This window comes from Scyliorhinus torazame, chromosome 8, assembly GCF_047496885.1.
Source record: "Scyliorhinus torazame isolate Kashiwa2021f chromosome 8, sScyTor2.1, whole genome shotgun sequence".
In the NCBI taxonomy this organism is placed as follows: domain Eukaryota; kingdom Metazoa; phylum Chordata; class Chondrichthyes; order Carcharhiniformes; family Scyliorhinidae; genus Scyliorhinus; species Scyliorhinus torazame.
In genome coordinates this window covers 104,347,231-104,362,891 of record NC_092714.1, presented here as the reverse complement: position 1 = coordinate 104,362,891, position 15,661 = coordinate 104,347,231, and the positions used below count along the sequence as shown (strand labels likewise).

At 45.3% G+C, this 15,661-nt stretch overlaps 1 protein-coding gene across 15 annotated transcripts in view; it reads left to right on the top strand.

Annotated features, from left to right (window-relative positions):
* dmd (dystrophin) overlaps nt 1-15,661 on the top strand; it is a 3,042,490-nt gene that overhangs the window by 1,595,274 nt on the left and 1,431,555 nt on the right. For all 15 annotated transcript variants that reach the window (XM_072513983.1, XM_072513987.1, XM_072513978.1 and 12 more), the window contains 3 exons: nt 450-587; nt 7,658-7,810; nt 10,186-10,368. In XM_072513983.1, coding sequence (XP_072370084.1) covers nt 450-587; nt 7,658-7,810; nt 10,186-10,368 — 474 coding nt within the window. The remainder of the gene's footprint in view (nt 1-449; nt 588-7,657; nt 7,811-10,185; nt 10,369-15,661) is intronic.

Here is a 15,661-nt window from a genome sequence, read left to right as displayed (position 1 = left end):
GATGCTGTATTTTCTGCCTTGTGTCATTACTGTTAATATCACATCTTGTATTACAGTTTCAACTGACTTGTGTATGACAGCACTACACAATAGTAAATGTTCCTGCCATGCCTTCATTCTTCTTGAATTGTTCTTCAGATTGGAACTGACCATTACTTGTGAGAACCATATTTATTTTTAACACAAGGGACATTTTGAATGGTTGCTCAGTACTGGTTCAAATTGTTAAGGAGATGATTGATGGTTTTATGGGCTGGTATTGCAGACCGATTAAGTAGCTGCAACAAACTCTTTTGCAGCAGGGGCAAGTGCTGCAACTGGAAGTGGAAGGTAGCAAATGAAAAGTTAACAATGTGAAAGTATATATGTATGATATACATATCTGATATACATATACACACTTCCAAGTGTGACCTGTTTGTTTCATGCAATTCTCATTAATACTGCAGAGTGAAGATGATGAGAGGAGAATGAATGAATTGGCGAAGATGGGAGACACTTTGCAACAGAGTGTCACAAATGAGAAAAAGCGAGAAGAAATTAGAATGAAACAACAAATGCTGCAGGCCAAATTTAATATTCTCAAGGTAGGATCAGTGCACAATACCCAAATCAACAACTGCAATACTGGGATTCCTTGGAAAACTAGGAATTAAACATGGTTTTGTCTTTTGGTATATTGATGTGCTTACTTTCTGCTTGTCTCCGTTCATATACTTCTTTTGGAATGTTCCTGCCAGAATTGGATAACTTGTTGGGCTAGCTGCAGATGGCTTTTCAAGATGATTGCTAATGTCAAAAATATCAAATGAGATATTGTATATTCTCCAAATGATTTTTCTTCTACAAGGCCTAAAGATGACACTGAATATAAAGACTAGAGTTTGAGTGGATGAGTTAAAAATACATATCATATACAATTTGATCACCAAAATAATCTTTACTGTGCTGCTCAATGATATTAGGTTAATATATAGGTACAATCCATTATATATGGTTTATTCCTGTATTAAGGTTTACTGAGAGGATAATGGATAGAAAGGTGCTAACAAAAACAGGGACGTTATTTTATATATATATATATGTTTTCCAATTGTCCCCCTTTCTAAATTGTGTTGCTTGAGAGAGTGTCTCTGTTCAAGCACAGAAAGTGGATGAAAAAATACTTAACTTAATTGATAGCATTATAATTACCAGGAGGAGCAAGAATGTTCAACTTCGGCATAACATGGCTGGTGCTCTCTTTTGGTCCTTATATTTTGGATATTGGAGCTGTGCAGGATTTAACCAAACTTTCTTCAGAAAACAGAATACAATGGGAGATTGTACTCCAGCCCTTATATGGACTTGGATAAAGAAGATGGGTTACACCAAAACTTACTGTCGACAACCCATTGGATACACCATTCCAAGATATAGCACCAGTGCCTTCCAGGCTGTGGTTAAGCCATCAAGGTTAACATAGCCTTCTATTTTTATCGTTCCAGTTTTTTGCAGGCTAGCACTTGATGACATCAAGTTTGCTTTTCTTGGTTGTAGAAGGGCCAGTTCTTTCTTAATATTTGTTACCTGGCAACAGTGTGTGATTGCACTGCTGGACTGCACAAGTACAAGTGGTTTGTATCCTAGCCAAATGCCGGGCCTCTGGGCAAGGTTATCCCAGAGCTGATGCAGATGATAGGATACAGCTGTGACATTCCAGAGGGGATGTCAGGTACATTCCAGCAACTGTATAGCTGATCGGAGGAGTCCCAAAGGTTTTGGTCGGAGGAGATGTTGCTGACCATGCAAGGCACCAAGGCTAACACTGCTAGGGTGGCGACTGTAGTGGAAAACCTGGAGCATGATGTCGTTGAGTGGTGGTGTCCAAGGCATGGCACAGTCTGTGATTACCATGGCGAAGGGTCTTGTCATCATGCCCAATTTTTGAGGGACGTGTCCCAGATGCAGATGGACATTGACAAGGCACTGCAGAGTGTGGCCCAGTCACAGAGGAACATCGCTGATGGCGTCGACACAGTGGTGCAGACAATGAGGAGCTACTGGGCCTGGCCACATCAGATGACTCAGAGGCCTCACTCTCGCTGGCCCTCCACCCCATAGAGACCCCAGGGCCCTACGGGCACCTTCCACCAAAGGAACAATGGCAGTCTCCAGTTCTCCCGAATCACCCCGTCCTGACACCGGCATACCTCGGGGTAGTGGGAAGAACAGGGCGGTATGATGACGCCAGTGACACCAGTAAGTCGGCCGGGGGCCCCTCCCATCGGCTCCAGGCTCTCCACAGAACCTGTGCCAAGGCCATCAAAGGCCACAGGGTGCGAAAAGCAACAGGATGCCTTCACCTCTGATGTGCATCCTACGGACACACCTGTACATAGCAGTAGACCACAAAAGATCAAGAGAATTGGGGAGGCTGAGTGGGCACTGTGGGTGGGTCACTATCTGTAGCTAGAGGGAATGTAAATGTCAATAATTCACCATTAAAACATGTAATACATGATATATGTTGATTGTCTGTGACGTTAATCTTCACAGTGGGCCTGCCTGCACCCCACCCCCTACTGCCCTTCATTCCCCCGCCTCCCTGGGCACAGTGGTCCAAGATCAAACGTCCCCGATGCTGACCCTGTTCAAAGGATGGGTGTGAGTGAGCTGTCAGTAGAAAGAGAGGAGTCAGACTTTTGCAGAAACTGAGGAACACCAGAGCTTTCCTCGCAGTGAGTTATTATCACTCTCCTGCCTTTTGTCTTGACCTGCTGACAGTGTCGAGACAGGCCCACCACCCGCCCAAACCATTGGAGGGTGGAACAGGAAGGGGGTGGTGTGATGGGGAGGGGCGAGGATTGGGGGAAAGATTGGCAGTGGGGACGGGGAGAATTTGGGGGAGGTGGGAAATGGGGGCGAGGGTAATGGTGGGAAATGGGGCGGCAGCAGGGGATTGGGGAATTGGGAGGGAAAGAGGAAAAATGGGGAGAGGTGGGCTGAGCTGACAATCATCGCTTCGCCTTTGTGAATCTGGTGTGGATGAGGGCCTCCTTGGTCCTCCGAAATACTGGATCCTTGCTGCCACTGTCTTCCATCCTCCGCTCCTCCTGTGCCTTCTCCCCAGGCTTGTCCTCCAGCCCCTCTTAGTCTGCCTTCTCCTGCTCCTGGTCCACCTCCTCCTCAGACGAGGCTGCATGTTCCTCCTCCTCCACCAGCATGTGTGCTGCTGTGCCAGGTTGTGGAGGGCAGAGCAGACAAGGACAAAATGGGAGGCCCTCTGGGGGTGTACTGCAGGGAACCAGCAGAGTGGTCCAGGCATCTGAACTGTATTTTGAGCAGTACGATGCATCGCTCAATGACAGCACGGGTGGCAGCATGGGCCTCATGATATCAGGTCTCTGCCTCGGTCTCAGGCCTCCACAGCGGTGTCATCAGCCAGGACCTCAGTGGGTACCCTTTGTCTGTCCCCCAAGATCCAACCCTTCATCCTGGGATAGCCCTCAAAGATGCCGGGGTTTTCCCAGTGTCCCAGGATGTAGCTATCATGCACTCCTCCTGGGTAACATGCACACACGTGCATGATGCGGAGGCATGGTGGTCACACACAATCTGAACATTCAGGGAGTGGAACCACTTCCTGTTAATAAAAGGCACTTCCTGGTGCCTGGTCCACGCAAGGCGACATGCATGCCATCTGTTGCCCCCTGGACCTGGGGCACAGTAACAAAGATGTGAAAATCAACTACGTAACATTACACAAATCACACTAACCATTAATCAACAAGGAAACGTCGCCATTCCATATTGGTGTCAATACAAAGCTATGTCAGCTAATTTTCACACAAAAAACAAACAAACACAAGGTATCATCCCTCGCTGGTTCCTCAACAGAAATGGAGGATAAGCCTGAGAATGTGTCATCATGTCCAGAACTTTGTTGTAAAATGATCTGTCCATCAAGTGTTATTTGTTCCACGTATCAGTGCTCCAGCTGTGCAGGCCCTTCCACACGGCCCAATCTTCCCACAACCAAATCCTACATCCACATATTCCACTGCTGCTCAAGGTGCAGTTGAACATCCTTGACTTCCAGTTTGATGTGCCAGTTACATGCAGCAGCCACCACACCAGCAACAAAAGCATCAGCAATCTGTGAAAACATTTCTTCAACAACGTCATCAGGTGGCTCATTTGGATCAGTGTCATGCACCAGGTCCCACAGCGTCTTCTTGCTTCAAACCAGATTGCCTTCTGGATTCATACGTCCCCCTGAGCCCGGTGTTCCTAGACCCAGCAATCTTAGGAAAAATTGTCCTTCGAAAAAATTGTCCTTCTTTCCGGCTACAGAAAAGGAAGGAAATAACAACAGCAGCTTCCAGGTGCTTGCGGTCACCAGCAGGAGCCCACAGCAAACACAACCCACAACCATAAAGTGCTCTCGCAACTAACAAGGCTAATTTGTCATGTACAATAGCTTTCAGCTGTGCAATAGAGGCTACTGACAGTCAAAGGGAGTGAAATTGACTTTCAGCATTGAAGGCACAGCAAAGCTCTGTCCTGAAGGTTTTTGGTGGGGCAGAAAGGCTGCAGCTTGCCCCTGTTATGGGTTTTCACAATATTTAAAGATGACTTTAAATAGATGCAAAGCTCCTCAGCCCACCCGGCCTGGAATGTTTCAGCCCCCCGACCAAACCCAACCCCTCTGAGTCGTCCCCCAACCTGCTCGAGCAATGGGGTAGCAGCTCAGGAGCCTTTGGGCTGCATTCTGGAAAATGGAAATGGTTACTCACATCCTCAGGTCCCCTCAACAGCCATTGCGCCAGCTTCACATTTTTAAAAAGGAGTACTAAATGACACCCACATGATTTTTCACTGGCGAGTCATGAAATTCCTGTGTGTGTGGCCACTGCAATTGACTTCAATCTCGCCAATAAGATTGAAATGAATGCAAATAAATGTGATTGATATGCTTGCCATTTTTGAGCGTGATCCGGAAATCACCATTGGGAGCGGGCCGGCTAAATTGCAAACTGGTACTCGCCTCGGGTGAAACTCGATTGTAGCGTTTCCCACTATTTACCTGGTGCGTCCAGATTCGTGACAAGACCACTTGCAGAAGCCCTTCCTGAGGTCTTTAGTAACAGACAACAAAGAGAGACAGCACTAGGAGAAATTAGAGAGGCCAGAATTGGGTGTCGGGCAGGGTTTTGGAGAGGAGACAGGGAGAGATGGTGACTGCGAGAAAGTAGAGAGCCCAGGTTGGGAAGGGAAGTGATCGGGAATCCTTGACGAAGCTTCCTGACTTGCTTGAGTGACTGCTGGTTCACAAAGAGTGTTGGAAAAGGCTATTGGGTTGTTAATCCAGCAGCTCCTGCCTCTATTTTGCTGCCAGTATTTCTGATCCCTGGGTAATTTATGCAGAAATAGCAGTGAATTTTAAGTTGGGTTTCAAAATTCAAGTTGAGTTTAAATATGTTAATTGAATTTTCCGCATCTCCACGGCAGGATATTGCCCCAGCATCTGCCGTTGTGAGAAAAGCGTGTAGCACAATCAATTACTCACAAGACGAGAAGAGATGAAGTCAATCGAAGGCTTTATTAAGCAGACTTGTTCCCCAGCAGCTCAGTTACAGAATGCGGCTGCTGGGAGAACCCGGGTTCTTATACTCCGCCTTACTGAGTGGAGCCAGCAGGCGGCAGATCCAATCAGGACCCAGTGTCTGTCTACCAATAACCTCTCGGCATCACAGGGTACCGTACTACCCCTAATACATACCACCACAAAGAGGTAGACCTTATGTTGAGGTTTATTCACCACATATAATTCTTTAGCATCCCTGAAACAGGATGCTTTCCCCTTCTATCATGGGGAAGAGATTGGATTGTCATTCATATCTTTGTCAAAGTTTTGTTTCTTCCATTTTTTGTGAGCCAAGAAAATTGTACACACAGAAAACAGGGTGTGGGTGGATTTGTGATTAGTTTGCAGAACTGGAAATGCCTGATATTCCGAATCTCAGGCTGGCATAGAGTGAATTATTTTCTGAGATTGCACTGCCAATTGGGATCTTACCTTTAAGCAGCAGATAGCAGAAAATAGCAGGCGCTTTGCCCATGATTTTCCCATCTGTCACTTTCAAGTTCAAGCTTAAAGAGCAGACTTCTACTTCTTCAGTAAACACCTCAACAGAGAAAATCACATTGGTAACAGCCAGCAAAGTACAAAAGACAGCGGCTTGGGAAATATAAACACAACTTGGAAGTGATGTGTGGGGGACAATGGGGCGGGGTGGAATGGTGAAGATGGGGGTTGGGATGGCTCCCTGCGCATTCCCACTGCTGGGGGAGGTTGCCCAGGAGTGGGCAGTAATGTTGCCCAGCTGTCTGTTCCTCGGAGAGAGGCAGCCACTCAACTTGAATAAGGCCCCAATTGGGGGAGACTTCACTGCCCGGCCAGCGATTTTCTGCATGCCCCCACCCTACCCCACTCGGTGGGGAGGCAGCCTTCTTAATGTGGAAGGTGCATTTGCCGCAGGCTGGTGTGCCATCGGAGTCAGAAGGTCCATTCCCCAAAAAGGGAGTCAGGGGCATCAAAGGACGCCTCCACGTCCCGAATGGTCTCAACTGTGGGGTTTCTGTCCAATCCACGCAGCCTACAACCTTCCCCCTCTTTCCAAAAGAATATTTTTATGGCTTTGAGGGATGGCTTTGAGATGCCCTTGCATTCTCTTACCTGCCTCAGCAACATGCCCCTTTCTTAGTGGAGCTACCAGGGCTGTAGAACTGCTGCACCTGTGATTGGGCTGACGGCATCAGGAGTCTGCCCTTCATCCTGAATAGGAAGTGTGTGCAGAGGTAGCCAATCAGGAACAAAAACAGAAAATGCTGGATTACCTCAGCAAGCCTGACAGCATCTGTGGAGAGAGAGTGGAGCTAAGGTTTTGAGTCTGGAAGACTCTTTGTCAAAGCTAGCGAGAACTATAAATAGGATGAGATTTGTACTGTTTTATTGTGGGGGGTGGTTGCGGTGAGTGGAGCAGTGGGGCTGGATAGAGGGCCAGCAAGAGGTGGAAATTGACAAAGATGTTGGGGGGAAAAAGACAGGGAATGTGCAATGGCACATTAATAGATCAGAATATGTCAATGGCAGAACAGAGGTAAGCAGTGTGCCAAAGGACAACCTGGAACTGATGGCCCAATGGGGTGGGGGAGGGGAGTCAGTGGTGAGGGAAAAACAGATCAATGGAAGAAATCAAAATAAATTGATAGAAATAAAAATTAGGTGATGGTAGAGCAGAGAGTTCATAGTCTGCAGTTGTTGAACCCAACGTTAAGTCCAGGAAAATAGTTCTGCCGGTCTGATTCCCAGCAATTCTGGTCTCAGGTCCCATTTGGTCCTGATATCAGGGTCCTGAAACCTGAGGGAAAATCCTGCTTATTGTTTCAGATTGATGACTTTTTGCCAAAATGGGCCCGATGAAGGATCATCAACATGAACTATTAACTTACTTTCAGACAACAATTAGAGTTTTAACAAAATATTCAGAATGGAACACGGAGAGGGAAAAAGGACATGAATAAGTGGAATGGACGTAGATGAATGTTTATGATATTTTGTGCTCTTATTGTGTGATGGCTATCAAACAATAATCATTGACATTTTAAACAGGATTTGAGATCTATTAGGAGGAAAAAGGCGCTGGAGATTTCTCCACATTGGTATCAGTACAAGAAGCAGGCCGACAACCTTATGCAGTGGTTGGATGACATTGAGAAAAGGTTAGCCAGTCTTCCAGAACCCAAAGATGACCAGAAGATTAAGGTAACATTCTTTTTTTAAAAAACAGGTGTTTCCATTTTTTAAAAATATAACCTGGGAAAAAATTAGTTGGCTCTAACTGAAGATGCGGATATTATTTTACAGTACGCCTCATAACATATGAGTGCACTTTTTCTAGCCAGATGGCTTAATCGTTATCTACTGAATTTTTGATGGCAGCCCATCTCCGACTGATAGCGATGCAGGGATCTAAATTGATCTTGTAATGCTTTTTTTTCCTCCAGTGTATATGAATTTGCTGTTGTTTCTAATTTAAATTGATGGTAACATTGCTGAATCTCTTAAGTGTGGATATTAATAAAAGTTCTATGGGGTGAAGAATTTGAAGGAGAAAGTTAACTTGTCTTAGGATTTAGTAACAATATTTTTTCCAATAGAAATAGTTTTGGCATGTTTAATTAGCCTCTAGTTCTATCTTACAGCCCACATAGAACTTGGAATAGAAATTTCCGACTGACATTAATAGGATGGAGATCTATACCAGAATTACATATCTCATGTGTGGTGACTAATATAATTGTTTAATTGATTATTTACTTCAGGAAACTGATTATCTGGTTATTGTCTTTAAACTGGTAATGGTTCAGAGACAGTTATTCAATCTTTGTACTGACTGTCTGAATATAAGTATGACTTACGTCTCTCTCAGTTGTTTGCTCGGAGCATATTTCACCACGATCATTGCCACATGTCTGTGGATTTATTTACACATGGCAGACTCACTTTTTTTATGATCCATTATTTTCTTTTGCTTCTTTACTTTCTTTGTCATTTCAATTGTCAGTCATTCAGCGAATTTGAAAGTAAATTTTATAATGAGGAAAAATAATTAAAATTTTACAATAGTAGGTTAACTGAGAGAGGAAAATGTGGCAAGCTTATGCTGCAGGATTCAAACATTATTTCAGCTTTAAGGGAACCTTCTTCACTCTGAAAAGATGATGATTATTATGGTGCAGGACTCTAAATTTTAAAAAGATTATTCTGACTAATTTTGATATCGCTCATTTGATTAGTAATTTTGAAATTCAGCCGGTAATGTCTTTTATAGTATTTTAATAGTTTCATTTGGACTGGCAGTTTCCAATCAAGAATCACAAAAGTTGGTTCAGCTGGAACAAACTGATGGCCCAAATGTTGTCGTAAAGAGAGCAAAACTCATGTTCACTGTTATTACCGCCTTAAAGCTGACAGCAGCTGCTAGAGTCAGCACATGGACAAATCCAGAAGTAGCTGTCACAGATAATATGCTTTCCCATAGGATACACTTCTGAAATGTCTGCAGTCTCCAATCAAATTGAGATCACTGAACTGATAAAAGCTTGTTTTTTTTTGTCACTAGTCTTAATGTAAAAACACTTTGGAAAATACTACGCCTTGTTGCATGAGGTGTAACTGAGTTTTAACAGCGCACTACGTACATGATCACCACTGAATAGCTTCATTGGCCCTTGGAAAAACTAATTTTATCTTCATGGAATGTCAAATTTCTCCGACATAGAAAAAAAAAATCACACTTTGAAAAGCTTTTTAAAATAAATTTCTCTACGATATTTCAATTTCTACCTGAATCCCATATGTTTATCCCGATTACTTGTTTAACTTTCCATAAAATTTTAATTAAGAGTGAAACATTCTGTTTTTTGTAAGTGAGAATACTTTAATGTGATTGGCTACTAAGCCTGCTTCATGACATCACCGATGCTGGGTGCCTGGAGATCCCCTCAACTTATTGTCAAATTCAAACTGCCATCAGAAAAGGGGAAGTCCACACCATGGAGATCATTAGATTTTTGTGGGCAACTTTCTTTGAGGTCAGCAGCAAATGATGTCACTGCACCACCTGTGAAATTTGAACCAACATACGCTTATGGAAGCACTTCAGATATGCCTATGCCCGACTTCTAGCAGGTGGTTAAAATAAGCAGTTGTTTGTTATTTTCATAGGAATATTGCACCACCGCCATGCAGCTTGTTTAAAGAAGAACAAACCGATCACATGTATACCGAAGCAGAAACTGAATCTGGCCTATGCTGTTTCAGGTTGTTTAAAACACCCCAGATAAGTGCACCAAGATTAGGTTTGCCTCTGAAGATTGACCACTTGGGTGATGATCTGCAGTGCGAATTGTGACTTGGAAAAGTTTGGGAGCCTTTTTTTAAAAGTTTCGTGCTGTTTTGGGCATTGTATTTTCAGCCAGTTATACGCTAAAATTATGGTATGCTCCTGTAAGAATAAGAACCTGAAATAAGCAAGTTGAACATGTTCTATTTCAGTTTCATTGTTTAGATTTTCTGAAACAAGTTGAGACAATAGCTAGCTAACTGCATTGGGGCCGTATGGTTTTACTCATTAGGAGATGGATGCTGAACTGGAAGAGAAGAGAGGAGACCTGAATGCAGTGTACAGGCAAGCACAGAGCCTGTCAAAGAGAGGAGCAGCTAAGGCACTGGAGCTGCAGCTGATCCAGCTCAACAAACGCTGGAGTGACATTGAGAGCAAATTTGTTCAATATCGAAGGTTGAACTATCCACAAATTGTGAGTTTCCCAAAGCAAGCTTTAAGCATTTGCTTGCAGTGTTTGCTAAGATGGACACGAGCATAAAGACAATGATTTACTTTTTAATGATTATGTTGTGTTTGTTTGAAAGCAAATACAACTTATAAGAGTTTGTATCTGATGCTCCATCTTTGCAAAATGAATTTATTTCCTAACCCAATATATTCAGGGACTGCAAAACCTAACTATTTTAAGGTTGAAGTACATGATTGACAAGTCTTTGATTAACACTGAGGTAAAATACATAATTTCATGTTTAATTTGCCTCATCCTCTCATAACATCCAAAATCTGAGCAGCATGTTTGAAGACTGAGTTGATGCAGCATTCAGTAGCCCACTTAAGAACCAGTCATGTAAAGGGTCCATTCCATGCAACTTTTATTTGAAGAAGTGGTATTAATGGTTATTTTTCAGAATGTAGAAATTGCTGGTAATATAAAGTGTTGAAAATCCTTGCCTTCCTTAGAATTTACGTCTTCCTATAATTCACAGGTTTTTAAAATGATATACTTATTGATTTACCGATTTTCCTTTCCCTATGGTGTCCTTGAACCAATTTCACAATAAAAACACAAGTCGTACATATGTCGCATCTCTCTAATTACAGGAGAGCATCTTAATGTCTGATTCACCTTTACATATTCTCTTTGACTTTCCTGGCAGCAAGCACATGTTATGTTTACATGACATTTGAGTTAACAATGTTTGTGCATTCAAAGTAAGTGATGTTCAAAGTTTAAGAAATTTGAACCAAATACCATTGTGAAATATATCATTGGAAAGCAGAGATTTTATTTTTTACTGACTTTCCACCCAAAATTAAGTAAAATCTTGCATTTTAAACCTGAGTGATGTTTCAGTAGATAGTTTGAAATACAAGTTTTGGGTCTGCACTATTATAGTGGTGTTATATCTCCTGTGGTAATCCAGGCACCTAGTGTTCAGGAGTATGTCTGTACCCAGTGTCTAATCATGAGATAGTATTACCTCAGGGTATAAATGTTAAATCTTTGTTGGTGATGTGTTGGGTGTTCTGGATCACATACAGTTCACCAACACTTGAAGTAGTGCAACACTATTTTATTAAAAGGTTAACTTTTTAAACATACTTGAACTGTGGATAAATACGATACCAGCTTTAACTAAATACCTTTGCCTTGTCCTAACCAGTTGATGCACTCAGCACATGGTGAATGTCTGTGTTGCAGGCTGTGAGCTCTGTGCTCCTAGCTAGCTGCTACTCGAATGAGCAGGAACTCTGATGTCCCCTGTCTTTATAGTGCGTGTGCTCTCACTGGGATGATTGGCTGCGGTGTTGTGTATGTTGATTGGTCCCACTGTGTGTCCATCAGTGTGTGTCTGCACCATGATATACTGGTGTATATTATGACAGTTGGTATATGCAGTGAATACTTCAGTTGCTTGCTGCAATCAAAAAGACAACACATCACTGAAATGACAGCATTGTGTGCAAGTATAAGCACCAACTCTGAACGCCGATCAAAATTGGACTTGGGTCTTATTTTAATTAAACTGATCAGCTGAGGAAACCAATTGGGCAGCCTGATGCAGCTCACTGATCAGGGCCTAACGAATTTCTAGTTTCTTTGAGTGACGTTCAGCCGACTGTTTAAGGACTGTATGTTAAGCCGCTCAAGACCTGGTACAACTGGACAGAGCATGTGTGACACAAAATCGACCTAATTGTGCACCACTTTCAATCAGGGCCCTACAAATAGCGTTGTGATCCAAATGAGAGGTGCTTCAGCCCAGTTTCAGGCAGGCATACTACATGCCAAAGGTTGGCAGCTACTTAGAATCTGACATCCAGTGTAATTCTGGGAGAGATTGAACATGGAAATTGTAATGTAAATTGATCTTGGTCACCTTCATTTTGCACCAAACCAATTTTACAAAATGATGCTGAGTTTCTCTCCCTTGTCTTTCACACTTGCCCTCAGATATACATTGATAATCTTATTGAAAGAAGACTGAGACACACTTAATTGAATGGGCAGATTAGGTTTGTTAAGGTGATTCATTTCACAGCTGGAGAGGGAAAGTATACAGTAATAGTTGTAATTAAATCTCACAAAAATACTTGAACCAAGGAAACCTCCTTTAGAACAATGTGAAGCAAATGCAACATTCTCTTAATTGTTTTAATTCTCTCATAGGATGTGGACATCATCGGCTAGGCCAGCATTTATTGCCCATCCCTAATTGCCCTTGAGAAGGTGGTGGTGAGCTGCCACCGTGAATCGCTACAGTCCATGTCATGTAGATAATGCCTTGATACTGTTAGGAAGGGAGCTCAAGGATTTTGACCCAGTGACAGTGAAAAACAGCCGTAGAGGGTCACGGGTTTGGAAAGTGTTGTTGAAGAAGCCTTGGTGAGTTTCTTCCTGAGGAGCCTTCCTGAAGTGCATCTTATGAATGGTGTACACGGTTGCTCCTATGTATTGGTAGTGGAGAGAGTGAATGTTTATTGTGGTAGATGGATGCTAATCAAGCAGGCTCTTGGTCCTGGATGGTGTCAAACTTTTTTTTAAAAAATAATTTTTATTAAGGTTTTCATAAAATATCAATAACAAAATGAAAAAGGAACCCAACAGGGTTAAGTACAAAACACAGTCCAAAAAGATAACCCTCCATACCCCCCTCCCCCCTGTACATAAATAATAAATTAACATTAACACCCCGACTTAACACAACAGGTATATACAGACCCCCAGTGTAAATAACAAAAACAAAAATAAAATCCCCCCCCACCCCGCCGAGTTGCTGCTGCCATTGACCAATATCTACCATTCTGCCAGGAAGTCTAAGAACGGTTGCCACTGCCTAAAGAGCCCTTGTATCAACCCTCTCAGGGCGAATTTCACCCTCTCCAACTTAATAAACCCCGCCATATCGTTGATCCAGGATTCCACGCTTGGGGGCCTCGCATCCTTCCACTGAAGGAGAATCCTTCGCCGGGCTACCAGGGACGCAAAGGCCAGAATTCCGGCCTCTTTCGCCTCCTGCACTCCCGGCTCCTCTGCCACCCCAAATATTGCGAGCCCCCAGTCCGGTTTGACCCTGGATCCTACCACTCTTGACACCACCATCGCTACGCCCTTCCAAAATTCCTCCAGCGCTGGGCACGCCCAGAATATATGGGCATATATTTGCTGGGCTCCCTGAGCACCTAACACACCAGTCCTCACCCCCAAAATACCGGCTCATCTTTGTCCCGGTCATGTGTGCCCTGTGCAGCACGTTAAACTGTATGAGGCTGAGCCTCGTGCACAATGAGGAAGAGTTCACCCTCCCTAGTGCATCTGCCCACGTCCCTTCCTCAATCTCCTCTCCCAACTCCTCCTCCCACTTACCTTTCACCTCCACCACCGAGGCCTCCTCCTCCTCCTGCATCACCTGGTAAGTTTCCGAGATCTTCCCCACTCCCACCCAGCCCCCTGAGAGCACCCTGTCCTGTACTGTGCGTGGCAGCAGCCGAGGGAATTCCACCACCTGCCGCCTGGCAAACGCCCTTACCTGTAAGTACCTGAAGGTGTTTCCCAGGGGGAGCCTGTACTTCTCCTCCAGCTTGCCCAGGCTCGCGAACCTCCCGTCCACAAACAGGTCCCCCAACCTTTGTATCCCTGCCCTGTGCCACCCCGAAAACCCTCCATCTGTTCTCTCTGGGTAGAACTGGTGGTTCCCCCGTATTGGGGTCCACACCGAGGGGCCAACTTCCCCCCTGTGCCGCCTCCACTGCCCCCAGATTTTGAAGGCAGCCGCAACCACCGGGCTCGTGGTATACCTCCTTGGAGGGAACGGCAGCGGCGCCATTGCCAGCGCCCCCAGACTCGTACCCACACAAGACGCCGTCTCCAGCCTCTTCCATGCAGCCCCCTCCCCCTCCATCACCCACTTGCGCACCATCGTCGCATTGGCGGCCCAGTAATACCCACAGAGGTTGGGCAGCGTTAGCCCCCCCGTATCTCTACTCCGCTCGAGGAACACCCTTCTCACGCTCGGAGTCCCTCGCGCCCACACAAACCCCATTATACTCCTGTTGACCCGCCTAAAAAAGGCCTTCGGGATAAACACGGGGAGGCACTGGAACAGGAACATAAACCTTGGGAGCACCATCATTTTGACTGACTGCACCCTACCAGCCAAGCACAGCTGCAACGCGTCCCACCTCTTGAACTCTTCCTCCATTTGCTCCACCAGCCTTGTGAAATTAAGCCTATGCAGGGTCCCCCAGCTCCTGGCCACCTGGACCCCAAATACCTGAAACTCCCCGCCGCCCTTTTTAGTGGGAGCTCGCCAATCCCCCTCTCCTGGTCCCCTGGGTGAACCACGAACAGCTCGCTCTTCCCCATGTTGAGCTTGTACCCCGAGAAATCCCCGAATTCCCTGAGGATCCTCATTACCTCCAGCATTCCCCTCACCGGGTCCAGCACATATAGCAGCAAGTCTTCCGCATAGAGCGACACCCTGTGCTCCTCCCCACCCCGCACCAACCCCCTCCAGTTCCTCGACTCCCTCTGTCATACTCAGGGGTTCAATCACCAGTGCGAAGAGCAGGGGGGACATGGGACACCCCTGCCTCATCCCTCAGTGCAACCGGAAGTACTCGGACCTCCTCCTGTTTGTGGCCACATTTGCCATCGCATCGGGACCTCCTACAACAGCCTAAACCACCTGCCAAACCCCTCCCCAAACCCAAACCTCTTCAGCACCTCCCACAGGTACCCCCACTCTACCCTATCGAAGGCTTTCTCAGCGTCCATCGCCACCACTGTCTCCGCCTCCCCCTCCCTCGCGTTCAAAAGCCTCCGCACATTCGCGTTCAATTGCCTCTCCTTCACGAACCCCGTCTGGTCTTCGTGGATGACCTGCAGCACACAATCATCAATCCTCGTGGCTAAGACCTTCATCAGCAACTTGGCATTTACATTTCGCAATGAAATCAGCCTGTAAGACCCATACTGCAGGGGATCCTTGTCCCGCTTCAGGATCAAGTAGATCAGTGCCCGGGACATCTTCGGGGGCAAAGCCCCTTCCTCCCTAGCCTCAATGAAGGTCCTAACTAACAACGGGCCCAACAGGTCCATATATTTTTTATAGAATTCGACCGGGAAACCATCCGGCCCTGGTGCCTTCCCCGCCTGCATACTTCCTATCCCTTTGATCAGCTCCGCCAGCCCAATCGGGGCCCCCAATCCCGCCACCAGTCCCTCCTCCACCTTCGGAAACCTCAATTGGTCCAGAAAGCGG